Source organism: Heloderma suspectum, chromosome 3 (genome assembly GCF_057233095.1).
Source record: "Heloderma suspectum isolate Gila_16-S chromosome 3, 16-S_ref, whole genome shotgun sequence".
In the NCBI taxonomy this organism is placed as follows: domain Eukaryota; kingdom Metazoa; phylum Chordata; class Lepidosauria; order Squamata; family Helodermatidae; genus Heloderma; species Heloderma suspectum.
The window spans coordinates 56,126,118-56,140,687 of record NC_139460.1 but is presented as its reverse complement, the minus strand read 5'-3'; the positions used below and the strand labels follow the sequence as shown (position 1 = coordinate 56,140,687).

The window sequence follows — 14,570 nt, the reverse complement described above, 5'->3', positions numbered from 1 at the left end:
CACTTCAACACTATGCACTTACTAAAGCTCTCCCTTCCACACAATTCTTAAAGAACCAGAAGCACCCTTCTAGCCAGGAAATCTTTCTGTCCAGAGCTTTGCAGACCATCTCCCTTTCCCACTTCTCTCAAAGGTTTTGGACTGCCTGGCTAAAAAAAAGGCCCCATCATAGCCTCACTCCCCATAGTCCAGCTCACTTGATTTCCCCACACTTTATTACTGTACATGTGAACATCTTACAGATGTTGTAACCAGGTAGAATGAATGTGCGTGGGGCAGGGAGAGCAGCATCAGGGCGGCAAGGTCCAGCCCTGACTTGTGCATGTTTGAATGTCAGAAGAGAACCTATGCACGTACAAGTGTATATATATCTACCTCTCATTCAAATCTTCACCAAGGTTGGCTGTAGAATCCCTGTCCAAATGTCTGGAGACAGTGAGTGGCTGGATGGGGAGGAATAAGCTGAACCCTGACAAGACCAAGGTACTTTTGGTGGGAGACAAGAGGAGGTTGGGGGATGTTGACCTGGTGTTGAAAGGGATATGGCTACCCTTGAAAGACCAGGTCCGCAGCCTGGGGGTCATTTTGGACTCCCAGCTGTCCATGGAGGCTCAGATGTCAGCTGTGAGCCGGACAGCGCTGTATCAACTCCATCTGATACGGCAGCTGAGCCCCTTTCTTCCCGACCATCTGCTCCCATCGGTAGTACATGCCCTGGTCTCCTCTCGTTTAGACTACTGTAATGCGCTCTACGTGGGGTTACCCTTGAAGACGGTTCGGAAGCTGCAGCTGGTACAGAACGCGGCGGCTCGCCTGATTAAAGGCAGCCGCCAGCAAGATCACATCACTCCAGTGCTGAAGGAGTTGCACTGGTTACCAGTTGTTTTCCGGGCCAAATTCAAGGTGTTGGTTTTGACCTTTAAAACCTTATATGGTTCCAACCCAGCCTATCTTAAGGGGCACCTCCAGCAACACCAGACAGGCCACTTAACAAGATCAGCCTCGGATGGCCTTCTCTCTGTCCCATCAGACAGGACAGCTAGACTGGTGGGGACAAGAGAGAGGGCCTTTTCTGTGGTGGCCCCCACTCTGTGGAACTCCCTCCCTAAGGAACTCCGTCGTGCCCCCTCTTTAATGAGCTTCCGCCGTGCATTAAAAACGTGGTTGTTCAGGCAGGCATTTGGGGTGGGTTAGAGTATTTTAGAAAATGTTTTTATTGTAGAATTTTATTGTTTTAAACTGTTTTATTATATGTTGTACATCACCCAGAGTGGCTGGGTGACCAGCCAGATGGGCGATTAATAAATTTAATAAATAAATAAATAAAATATATGTAGGCTTGCTTCAGATGCTGAAATGAATGAATATTCTGGGTAAAATGTATGTGTTGTACAAAACACAAGAGGTGTTCCTCAGCATTCTTTGCAACATTGTGAGACAACTCTGGGCTTCGTGCGGGGGTGTTTAACCTCTTTCAGTCCGAAGGCCGAAGGCTATTTCAGAGAAGCTCCTGTGGGCCGCATTCTCATCATGGGCAGGGCCAAAAGCAAAAGGGGCAGAGCCAAATTACCAAAAAATACCAGCCTATTTTAGCTTAAACTTCTTACTGCCAGTAAATAAGCCTTAGGAGAGGCATTTTGACCTTTGAGAATGGGAAAAAATGCACTAAAACTGGGAAACCACCAAACACTTGGGAAAAGGGGGGCAGGGGAATGGGGAATGGGGCGTGGCCATCTGGGGAATCCTGAGGGGCTGGATTGTGATCCCAAGTGAGCTAGATTTGGATCTACGGCCTGAAGTTCTGTACCCCTCCTTTAATGATATATACGCTAGAAGAGGCTCATTATGTACTTGAGTGTCCATTATATAGAGGCATAAGAGAAAGTTATTTAGAGCCTCTTCTAAAGACAGTGAAATGCAGGGGTATAAAGGAGAAATTGAGTTATTATTACAATCAACCAATCCATATGTTCTACTGAGGGTCACAGATTTTGCGGTGAAAGCCACTAAATGTAGAGCGAAGTGTTTTTGGATACTATCAGTGTGAACTGTTATAAAGATTCAGAGATATGACTGTAAGGTGTTTGGCATGCTATTAAAGGTTCCTTTATGCTAAATTATTGTTGCATATCCACCCTATTTTAACTTCAGTAAAGACTTGATATGTATTTTATAGTTTAGTTTTTTAACTTTATTTGTACATTTTGGCATTGAATAATAGCATTTTAAATTCTAATTTTGTATCTTTTGCAACGATATTTGGATTGAGCAATAAATGTATTACTTAGGGCACAATCCTATGGCCACTAGTCAGTGGCTAGATGGCCATAGGATAGGTTGGTTCCCTAAAACCCAACCTCCACCCCCTCCCACACTGATTGCTGTGTTAAGAAGCCATGTAGCTATTTCTATTCTGTTGCCAACTTTTATAATTTATTTCAGGTTCACGATGAGGAGTAAACATATTGTGCCTTGAATACCTAATGGCCGGAACCATGCTTTCATAGGGGGACATTCATCCAATGCTGAAGCAGAAAAAAAACACCAGGCATCTTGATAAATAAAGATCAAATTAAAATCTACTGCTGTCGGTGCTATATGTCTTCTCGGTTACATTTTCTGGGATTGATATTTAGATATGAAAAATAGTTCCCACCCTGCTCATTATCTTACATTAATTCTGATGTTCATTATCATGAACGCAGGGGCACACTTCACTGGAAAATCTCTTTTGAGTAAGCCCTGCTGAAATCAATGGAAATTTCTCAACGCCTGTGCTGCCTTTCAGCAGAGCTAGAGTAGGACAGGTTCCGGCCACTTTTCTAGATGTATGAGTCAAATCACCAATTATGTATGACCTAGAAGTGATCACTCCATTTAAGGTCATGGTGATTAAAACCAGAAATGTTTCAGAACGTAGTAAACCATGCTACATGCTCCCACACCAAGCTTCTATGTTCTTGATAATAAAAATAATTCAAAGGCAGTGATATCTAATCATGCAGAAAGAAATATTCCTCATGAAGAATGTTTAAAGAGTAATCTTAGATACATGACCCCAGCTCCCAATCAAAGGCTTGTCAAATATCTTATTCCAGCAGGATAAACCTTCTAGCATCTCCTCCTTGATGTACTGTTACGCTGAGCTTCAGATCTCCTCTATGTAAGATGCTGCAAAGGAAGATGTGAGAAACACGAGCAGGTGTGTGAGATGACAGTGTGTTGTAGACAGGAAATAACCCAGCAGTCATCCAGCTTACATGGAGGCATTCAGATAAATAAGCCAGGAACTGCAGGAGAAACAGCATGAAAACTGTGGCTATTAGGTTTGTCTGTGTTACCAGGGGAAAAAATAGAAAATATTTCCCACGTTTCAGTGTCCTTTTGACTAAAGATTTTCAAGAAAAGGGAACATAACTTGAGCCTGTACATGCATATGCAGACATAAATGTACCTTCCCTGAGGTACATTTGAAGCCCTACAAAGTGGCTTTCCAGTCACAGTTGGCTGCCCAGACAGGGTGGACAGCAAAGGTTAATTGCTTCCTGTTATTATTTATTTGTATATAATGGCATCAATGTGCATGGCTCTTTACACAGTACAAGAGCTCAGGTCCCTGCTCAGAGGGCTTACAATCTTTAATTCACACAGGGAGACAACAGAGGAAGGAGAGCGGAAACAATGGCAGAGTAAACGTGGGAAGATTATCAACGTTAGTTACACATACGAAGGCTTAGTTACAGTATTACTAGGGGATTGGGGGTTGTGCCATATGCTTCGCAGAAAAGATGGGTTTTTAGGAGAGATTTGAAGGAAGACAGAAAGGTGGCATTCATTCCCATTCCTTTAGAACTAAGACTAAGATATGGAAGCATATTTTCCGTTGCACGAATCTGCCTTGACGACATTAAATGCTCTTCCATGTGTTTTGCCAAATATAAGTCAAGTGTGCTTTCTGACAAGACATGAAGAAGTAATTATGTACTAATGATTGCCGACTGTTAGTGGATTCATAAGAAAGTAAGTGACAAAGGAGAAAGCTTAGCCTTTAACTTTGGAAAGCGGAGCCGTGTCACTGAGTTCCATTCTTCCTTGTCACTAGGCGAAGTAGCATGAATGTGTAATCTGTTTTCCACAGAGGATGGTCTTTTTCATTATCCAAGCTTTGTATTAAAACATGAGCTGTGATGTTAGCTCCAGCACTCCACTCGCACTTTGTCACTTCAGGGTTACACACTTCACACTGACAAGACATTCACACAATGGCAAAGACTTAAATGCATTACTTGTAATAATTGGCAACGCAAATAAGGATTTAGGGAGTGAAAATGTCCTTAATACTTCCAGAAAAACTAGGGAAATATGAGTCCTCCATTTCCAGCCTTTATTTGAACTTACACCATTCTGCCTCAATATAAAGGGAATAAATACCACCACCACCACCATCACCACCACCACTATTAATAATAATAATAATAATAATAAACAATTGCTAGTTCTCTGTAAAATTAATCCAAATACTAACTCCCCAATGACTACAACTTTCTTCAGAACAGTTAACCTGATTGTTGTTCATAGGATCAAATATTTAGGGTGCAATCCTATGCATGTTTAGACAGAGAAAAGTCCTACAACTCCCAGCAGTCCCCAGCCAGCAAAGCTGGCTGGGGAATGCTGAGAATTGTAGGACTTTTAATCTGTCTAAACATGCATAGCATTGCACCCTAAGGTATATACAATGCTCTTCCACTGTAGCCAGAAATGCCAACAAAGGAAGCCCCAGTGCCAGCCTAGCGCCATGTTAATAGGGTGTTCGATCAAAATGGAGAATTGCACCAGGACCCCACACCGATCATTATAGTATCCATACCTGGCCTTTTTGCTACCATCTATGGAGGATTTCCAAGTATGGAAAATAACATGTTATAGCATGTGGCTCTGTATGGGTCAACTTTGAAGGAGCATTATTTACCTGTTTGTGATGTCTTGGACAGATGAAGAGTGGCTGAAAAAACCTTTCAGTCTAAGAGCCAAACAGCACTAAATGCATAGTGTCTCAATGAGGCTGGTCTTCTTTTTTACTCTAGTGTAAGCACATGTGGGCCTGATTCAAATCAGGACCACTGTGTTCTGAGAGGGGAGAGTTAGACCTCCTCCCCCTCCATTTCCCTCCAAAATTCCCCCCTAACTTAGGTTAAAAAAAGAAAAATTTCCATTGGAGTCAATTGAGACTTGTAATCTTTGGGCTTTCAGGTAAAAAAATAGGAGTAGTGTGGTGGTCCTAATCCAAATCTGGGTCATGTGTGCTTAGACTTGAGTGAAAAATAAGACAAGCCTTAGCTACATGCTACATAATTAGCATAACGTGTAATCTGGCCCTAAGTAGTATCAAGTTGGGTGTTTTGTACTGAGCCTTGTACCGATCAGAGCCTTCTAGCCTATCTGTGCTATAGAAGGATGGTGTTTCTTCATAAGTAACTGGGACACCATTGCATACCAGCACCCTAACTACCAGAATCAGGAAGGAGTTTGTAGAGTAGTGTCTGGCCGCAGGATGCAGTACAGCAGTGCACTCCTAAGTGCAGTTCGGGCGGTGGGGGAGTGAAATGGCAGACCCTTTGCCACTTCCAAAGCCCTGCTGGTTCACACCAGCCCGGAAAGAAAGTTGGAGGGTGGCTTTTCAGCCCAGCTGATCTTTGGTTTTCTTTAAATCCCATCCAGTTCCCACCCCCTCACTGAAAGCAATGGTGGGATTAGTTATGCCTGTTCTAGGCATGTAGCTAAGAGGCCCAATCCAGGCTACCCTCTAGGGAACAGACTGGCTTTTGATCCAGCAGCTGGCTATGGGGTTAGGATTGCTTTGCTCACTCACATTTGAATGAGAATTACTGGCTGGGGTGTACACGGAAGGAGCCTCTTCGAAGATTGTTGTACAATCAGGCGTACCCTGGTAACAGTGCATTGCACCGGCTAATCCTTCTACCACCTGATTGAACCGCAGCTTGGTGGTGTGGCGGTGGCTACATTTTGGCGGAGCAGAGTTTGGTTTGGACACGGCACAACGATGACGACGACTGGCTGGGGTTGCGGGGTTGGTTGGGGGTTGTGTAGCAGAAGGGGCGTTGCTAGGGACTTAAAAGGTTCAAAGCCCAGGCCCATAGGACACAGATCTGCATAAAATCTGCATATGCTCACTAATATCGATATATGCACAATTAGGATTATGAGGATTTATTTCAATTTCAGAGGAGGCAAAGCCAGCCAATTAATTTTCCATCCAAATAATCTCAAAGAAAATAAATTCTTCAATTAATTTTTACCCTGACCCAGCTCATCCCAAACCAGTGGAAAAGGGGATTTTTCCCCCCTATATTTATTTATATTTATTATTAAATTTATTAATTGCCCATCTGGCTGGGTAGATTAATAAATTTAATAATATACTCTGGGCGATGTACAGCATATAATAAAACAGTTTAAAACAAAACTGTTTTAAAACAATAAAATTCTACAATAAAAACGTTTTCTAAAATACCCTAACCCACCCCAAATGCCTGCCTGAACAACCACGTTTCTAAGCTTAACTGCCATGCAAGAGAAGATTGGGGAGGTGGGGGGAGGCTGTTGCAGCATGTGGGAAGGAGAGAGTTAATCCTTCCCTCCTCAGCAGCAATTGCCTGTGAAAACTGCCTCCTGCATGGCAATTAAGCTGAGAAAACCTTCCATTAGAACAGATGGACTCTCAGGGCTCTGTGAAATAGAATGAGGGAGTGGGAAATGGATTGGGGGCTAGGGTTCCATGGGCCCAGGCCTAGCAATGTCCCTGAAAGTAATTTCCTTCTGGCCACCCGGGTTGCATTCATGGCAATGTAAATTTTAGATACCAGATCCTTATGCAGTACCTTCCCACTCTTGGGAGAGTGCTACTAGTTAGGTCTTAACAAAGTTCTCCTCTGCCAGCCAGCAGGTTGGATCAGGTATCCCTACACGTGACTACTTGCATAGCACCTGCCTTAATTGTATACTCAAACTTTTATTTGATTGTGCAGTCAGATGAGGGGGGGAAATATTTTCCCTTTATTGTATCTGACACATTAACATGTCAACATAAAAACAAAGGTTCTCCTTGGTGCATTAGGCCAAAGGTCTAGCTACTGCTGTTTACAATGGTGGCCAGCACAGATAAGTGCCCCTGAGATGTTCACAAGCACAGCATGATGGAGAGATAGCTATCATTACTCTGGTTATATGTCCCCAGCATCTGGAAATGAAAAGTATACTTCTGTCTGAGCATGAGAATATTTCGAAGCTACCATGGCGAATAACCATTGACAGTCCTATTATCAATGAAACTGTAGCAAGCCTTACAACAACATTATATAGCTACATCATTAGCTGTTACATGAAAAAGTTCTATTTTTATTGTCATGTACCTACTGCCAATAATGGGACTCCTTAAGAATCAGAAGTTTCCTTCTATTCGCTCTTTCCTATCTATCTATCTATCTATCTATCATCTATCTATCTATCTATCTATCTAATCATAGTTGCATTCCACCCTCTAAGGTAGTGTATATGTGGATTGTCTTCTTTTATCTACACAAAACCCCTGTGAAGTAGGTTACATAGAGAGTAAAGTCACCAAATGAGTTTCATAGCTGAATAAGGATTCGAATATCAGCTCGCTGGTACAAATCCAATACAGATATGTTGTTGTTCAGTTGTTAAGTCATGTCTGACTCTTCGTGACCCCATGGACCATAGCACACCAGGCCTTCCTGTCCCCTGCTCTCTCCCAGAGTGTGCTCAAGTTCATATTCATTGCATCGGTGATGCTAACTAGCCATCTCATCCTCTGCCGTCCCCTTCTCCTTTTGCCTTCAATCTTTCCCAGCACCAGGGTCTTTTCCAGGGAGTTTTCTCTTCGCATTAGGTGGCCAAAATATTTGAGCTTCAGCTTCAGTATCTGTCCTTCCAAGGAGCACTCAGGGTTGATTTCCTTTAGGATGGACTGATTTGACCTCCTTGCAGTCCAGGGGACTCGTAAGAGTCTTCTCCAGCACCACAGTTTGAAAGCATCAATTCTTCGGCGCTCAGCCTTCCTTATAGTCCAGCTCTCACAGCCATACATTACTACTGGGAAAACCATAGCTTTGATTAGATGGACCTTTGTCAGCAAGGTGATGTCTCTCCTTCTTACTATGCTGTTTAGGTTTGCCATAGCTTTCCTCCCAAGGAGCAAGCGTCTTTTAATTTCATGGCTACAGTCACCGTCTGCGGTGATCTTGGAGCCCAAGAAAATAAAATTTGTCACTGCTTCCATTTCTTCCCCTTCTATATGCCAGGAAGTGATGGGGTGGGGCCAGATGCCATGTTCTTAGTTTTTTTAATGTTGAGTTTCAAACCAGCTTTTGCACTCTCCACTTTCACCCTCAACAAGAGGCTCTTTAGATCCTAGAATCATAGAATAGTAGGGTTGGAAGGGGCCTACAAGGCCATCGAGTCCAACCCCCTGCTCAATGCAGGAATCCAAGTCAGAGCATCCCTGACAGATGGCTGTCCAGCCTCATCTTGAACACCTCCCGTGTGGGAGAGCCCACCACCTCCCTAGGTAATTGGTTCCATTGTCGTATTGCACTAACAGTCAGGAAGTTATTCCTGATGTTCAGCTGGAATCTGGCTTCCTGTAACTTGAGCCCATTATTCCATGTCCTGCACTCTGGGATGATCAAGAAGAGATCATCTTCTTCGCTTTCTGCCATTAGGGTGGTATAGTCTGTGTATCTGAGGTTGTTGATAATTCTCCCGGCAATCTTAATTCCGACCTGTGATTCATCCAACCCGGCGTTTCTCATGATGTACTCTGCATATAAGTTAAATAAGCAGGGCGACAATATGCAGCCTTGTCGTACTCCTTTCCCAATTTTGAACCAATCGGTTGTTCCATGTCTGGTTCTTACTGTTGCCTCTTGACCCTCGTACAGGTTTCTCAGGAGACAGGTAAGGTGGTCTGGTCCTCCCATCACTTTAAGAATTTGCCACAGTTTCTTGTGATCCACACAATCAAAGGCTTTAGCATAGTCAATGAAGCAGAAATAGACGTTCTTCTGGAATTTTCTTGCTTTCTCCATGATGCAGCGAATGTTGGCGATTTGGTCTCTAGTTCCTCTGCCTCTTCGGAACCCAGCTTGTACTTCCGGTAGTTCTCGGTTCACATACTGCTGAAGCCTAGCTTGTAGGATTTTGAGCATCACCTTGCTGGCATGTGAAATGAGCACAATTGTACGGTAGTTTGAACCCGCTTTGGCATTTCCCTTCTTTGGAATTGGAATGTAAACTGACCTTTTCCAGTCTTGTGGCCACTGTTGAGTGTTCCAAATTTGTTGGCATATTGAGTGCAGCACTTTAACAGCATCATCTTTTAGGATTTTAAATGGCTCAGCTGGAATACTGTCATCTCTGCTAGCTTTGTTGTTAGCAATGCTTGCTAAGGCCCACTTGACTTCACTCCCTAGGATGTCCGGCTCAAGTTCAGTGACCGCACTATCATGGCTATCAGGGACATTCAGATCTTTCCTGTATAGTTCTTCTGTGTATTCTTTCCACCTCTTCTTAATCTCATCTGCTTCTGTTAGGTCCCTGCCTTCTTTGTCCTTTATCATGCCTGTCTTTACACAAAACGTTCCCTTGAGATCCCCGATTTTCTTGAAGAGATCTCTAGTCTTTCCCATTCTGTTGTTTTCCTCGATTTCTTTGCATTGTTCATTTAAGAAGGCCTTCTTGTCTTTCCTTGTTATTCTCTGGAACTCTGCATTCAGTTGCATATATCTTCCCCTTTCTCCCTTGCTTTTCGCTTCCCTTCTTTCCTCAGCTACTTGTAAAGCCTCATCAGACAGCCACTTGGCTTTCTTGCATTTCTTTTTCTTTGGGATGGATTGAGTTGCTGCCTCCTGAACAATGTTACGGACCTCCATCCATAGTTCCTCAGGCACTCTATCTATCAGGTCTAATCCCTTAAATCTATTCCTCACTTCCACTGTATATTCATAAGCGATATGATTTAGGTCATACCTGAATGGTTTAGTGGTTTTCCCCACGTTCTTCAACATTCTTGCCAGTCAGCTCCGGGTCTTGTTTTTACTGACTGTACAGAGCTTCTCCATCTTTGGCTGCAAAGGACATAATCAATCTGATTTCGATATTGACCATCTGGTGATGTCCATGCGTTGAGTCGCCTCTTGTGCTGTTGGAAGAGAGTGTTTGCTATGATCAGCGTGTTCTCTTGGCAAAACTCTATTAGCCTTTGTCCCGCTTCATTTTGTACACCAAGGCCATGCTTGCCTGTTATCCCGGTGATTTCTTGACTTCCTACTTTAGCATTCCAATCCCCTATGATGAAAAGGACATCTTTTTGGGGTCTTAGTTCTAGAAGGTGTTGTAGGTCTTCATTGAACCGATCAACCTCAGCTTCTCTGGCCTCAGTGGTTGGGGCATAGACTTGAATTACTGTGATGTTGAATGGTTTGCCTTGGATTCGTACCGAGATCATTCTATCGTTTTTGAGATTGTACCCGAGTACTGCTTTTCCCACCCTTTTGTTGACTATGAGTGCTACTCCATTTCTTCTAAGGGATTCTTGCCCACAGTAGTAGATATGATGGTCACCTGAATTAAATTCGCCCATGCTTGCCCATTTTAGTTCGCTGATTCCCAAGATGTCGATGTTCAATCTTGCCATCTCACATTTGACCACCTCCAGCTTACCTTGATTCATTGATCTTACATTCCAGGTTCCTAAACAATATTGTTCTTTACAGCATCGGACTTTCTTTTCACCACCAGACACATCCACAGCTTAGTGTCCTTTCGGCTTTGGCCCAGCCGCTTCACTCTTTCTGGCGCTACTTGGAAATACCCTCTGCTCTTCCCCAGTAGTATATTGGACACCTTCCGACCTGAGGGGCTCATCTTCCGGTGTCATATCTTTTAGCCTTGTCATACGTTCCACGGGGTTTTCTTGGCAAGAATACTGGAGTGGGTTGCCATTTCCTTCTCCAGTGGACCACATTTTGTCAGAACTCTCTGCCATGACCTGTCCGTCTTGGGTGGCCCTGCACAGAATAGCTTATGGCTTCACCGAGTTAAGCCCCTTCACCACAACAAGGCAGTGATCCATGAATATGAATACAGATATACTCTATCCATATTGTTCCCTAGTCCTAAAGCAAAAACAACCTAAACTCTTAAGCCTTTCTCCACAAAGAAAATGTGCCACCACAAAAAACTATTTTATTTGCCCTTTAATTGGTATCTTTTTTAGCTCTTGTGATATCTTCCTTGAGATGGACAAACATTACAGGTAGACACGTTAGTCTATTAAGGAAAAATGGGGAAAAACCCACCAACAGTAGCATAATATCTTTAATAGAACTGATTAAAACGTTACAGCAAACTTTTGAAGTCTGGTGAAGCTAAAGCTTGTTCATTACACCAATATATTTTCTTTGATCCTAATAAAGTTATTATAGTACTGTGGGTTTTGTACTTAAAAAAAAAAACCTGTAACAGCATACACAGTGAGAGCCAGTGTAGTATAACAGAAGGATCGTTGGACTGAGAAGCCAGGTTCAGATATGCATTGAGCCATGAAATTCACTGAGTGATTTAGGGTCAGTCACTATGTCTCAGCCTAATGTACTTCAAATGGCGATGGGGTATGTTGCCTTGAATTCCCAGGAGGAAAAGTAGGATAAAAATTAGTAAATAATAGCATTCTAAAATTGCTCATCCCCTGAACAGTACTTGGCGCTTGAGTGGGGGCTAGAAGGTAACTAAATGTTAAAGGGTTTGAGAAACATTATGCTAATGGATATGTCACTATGACATATTTTTTTCTTCATATTTTAGTTAACTGCATGCTTTGGACTGGTTTAACATTATGTACATGAATTTATTTTAATTTTATTTTTTACATGTATAAACTGCCCTTCAACCACAAGGGACAGTGTAAATAATGAATTAAAAAAGAACAATTACAACGTAAGAGGCAGTAAAACAATAAATTAAAAAAAAAATTTAAATGCCTGGGCAAAAAGGAACATTTTGATTTGGTACCAAAAAAAAGTAAGGTCAGTGTCAACAGTTTCTCCCTCAGGAGGGCATTCCAATGTCAGAGAGTCACCATATGAATATAAGTGAGCCTCGGGCTCATGCACTGCCCCTCATCTCTCACCTTCTCTAATGTGGCTGTGAAGGAGAGAGTAGAAGCATTCACTTCAGCTTTTAAACTAACCAGAGTTTCTCATTATGTCCAGACTGAGGAAACTCTGCTTAGTTTACACAATGTTTTAACAAGACAGGATCATAAACAATGGTTTGATCCTGGTTTGTTTGAACAAACCATAGTTTAAACTAACCAGATTTCTATTGGTTCAGACATAACTAGATATTTCCAATCTAGTTATGTCTAGGTGGGGAGAGAAATGTGGAGTGTGTTAGCTTGAGGGTCACTGCTGCTCAGTCATGTAACACTAAACCATAGTTTGGTATTACTTCTGAAATGTCAGCTTTTATAACAGTGCAAACCAGGCAATAGGTCTTAAACATCTCCAAATTCTCTTTAGTATATTAATATTACATTGGAGTGGCCCTAAAAGACCAGCCAGGCATGTATACATCAGGACAAGTGAAGTCTGAGTGCAATTCCACCCCCCGCCCCACTGGTATGACTATGACAACTGGAAAGTGATGTTAACCCCAATGGATTCAGAACGTCATTCTCTCTCCATGGATACATTTTCTATTTGTTTTCATTCAAGGGATATTGTTTCATCTGATCATTTCCCTCAAATACAAAGTAAGAGCTGTTAGAGTAAGTACTATAGGAAATGTCTCCAGAGACATTTAATTGAAAAACCCTGTAGTACATATTCTGAAAGTTTCAGCAAGCTATGCTAGAGCCTTAAGGGTTCATTGCAAACAAATTGCAAGGAAAATAAAGATTATCTACCTGGTACAACTTCCAAATCACATACTTTTTTTGTACTTTCCAGAACGCCCCCCCCCCCCCCCCCGCATAGGATATCTAAGGGTTTTGGGAAGTACTTTAGTAGCACCCAGATTACCAACATTCATGGGGTGGGGGATGAGGTTTTAAAACAAACTTTGCAAACCAAAATATGGGGGAAGTCATAGATTGCTTTGCAAAATACAATATATTTCTACTTCAGACAAATTGTTTTAACTGTTGTAATAGAGTATTTTGACTTTAGTGTGTTGTTGTCTTAAATCCATGCATTTATCATACACTACTCCATGTAAGAGATTCCAGCTTGATATTTACTTCCCAGACTCACTTGATTCTAAAACCCAGTGTTCACGATCCTGCCTTGCCAATGAAGGATACAGAGGTTGTGCATGTAAACACCTTAGGATTAATGCCCCCCAAGAAAGGGTTGTAACCATTTTACTAGGGCGAGAGTCAAGGGTAGGTAGGTTTGAGCAGCTTCTGAGGGCCCAAACCCTAGCAGAGGCCCACTGACAAGAGCTGGACTTGCTCATCCTCTTCACCATCGCAACCTGCTTGTTCACCTGCCTCTCGCTCTGGCCCTGATAATGGTGGTGGGGAGGAGGAGCAGCAGATACCACCGCCTACATGCTCACGGGCTCTCTGCCTATCAGGCAGCAACGATGCGAAAAAGGATGGGGAGCACTAGCAGATGGTGACAATGGCGGTGAGGAGGCGGGGGTACACTGAGGCTGCCTCGCCCAAGGGCCCCCCAAAACCTGGAGCCAGTGCCAGCTGCTGTGAGATATTTCCATCCCAAAATTCAAATTGGGAGAAGGGTGGCATTTGGATCCTTTAAATTGGCACTTGATTTTCTCAGCAGATACTCAGTTTTGGTGCCGAAAACGTTGCTTTCCTGAAACACTTGAAAATCTGGAGCTGGCCCTGCCTTTTACACATGCCCCGGCAGGCCTCACATCAACCCTCATTCATTGCACAGGCATGGCTGTGACAGAGGCAGAGGTGTAAGCAGCAGTTTTGCACCTGTACTGGCTGCTCTCTGCACAGCTGGATCTACTGAATACACAACAGCATGAGCTCCTTGCTGAGCACAAATTTCCTGCTAGATTGGATTCCTTCCACTTGCAATCTTTTTAACTGCCAGATTGAAATGCAGCAATGCACACGCTCCAAGGTGCGTGGCAATTATTATTAACACATATATAGCAATATACTTCAGGTGTATTAAATGTGTATCTGCTCACTCAGCTTAGTAATTGCTTCTGTTGTATCCAGAGTTGTATTCCAATAAGAACTGTACATGCTGCTCCCACTCAGCCTGATGGCTATGCAGTTTTAATGTGCTTGCACGTACATTCCCTCAGGAATTTCTTCATGAAACGGGGTTGTTCAATTTTTGTACGTGGGGTTTTGATCCAGCAGTTGATCTGGCTTGTAATAGTGGCAGCACACATTTCTGCCAGTGAATTGCTTTTGTCATTACCAGGAGAACAGACCAAGGCAGGATACAGTCTCCAGGAAATTGCCCTGTTACTTCTCTGCA

General features: G+C 42.9%; 1 protein-coding gene and 1 long non-coding RNA gene across 2 annotated transcripts in view; one reads left to right on the top strand and one right to left on the bottom strand.

Annotated features, from left to right (window-relative positions):
• The window catches only part of MYH15 (myosin heavy chain 15), a 102,206-nt gene extending 99,624 nt beyond the window's left edge, over window positions 1-2,582 (top strand). The window contains exon 42 of the mRNA XM_084843327.1: window positions 2,443-2,582. Within this exon, the coding sequence (XP_084699453.1) occupies window positions 2,443-2,460 (18 nt within the window). The 3' untranslated portion in view covers window positions 2,461-2,582. The remainder of the gene's footprint in view (window positions 1-2,442) is intronic.
• LOC146349696 (uncharacterized) overlaps window positions 1-14,570 on the bottom strand; it is a 63,700-nt gene that overhangs the window by 35,729 nt on the left and 13,401 nt on the right. The window lies entirely within an intron of this gene.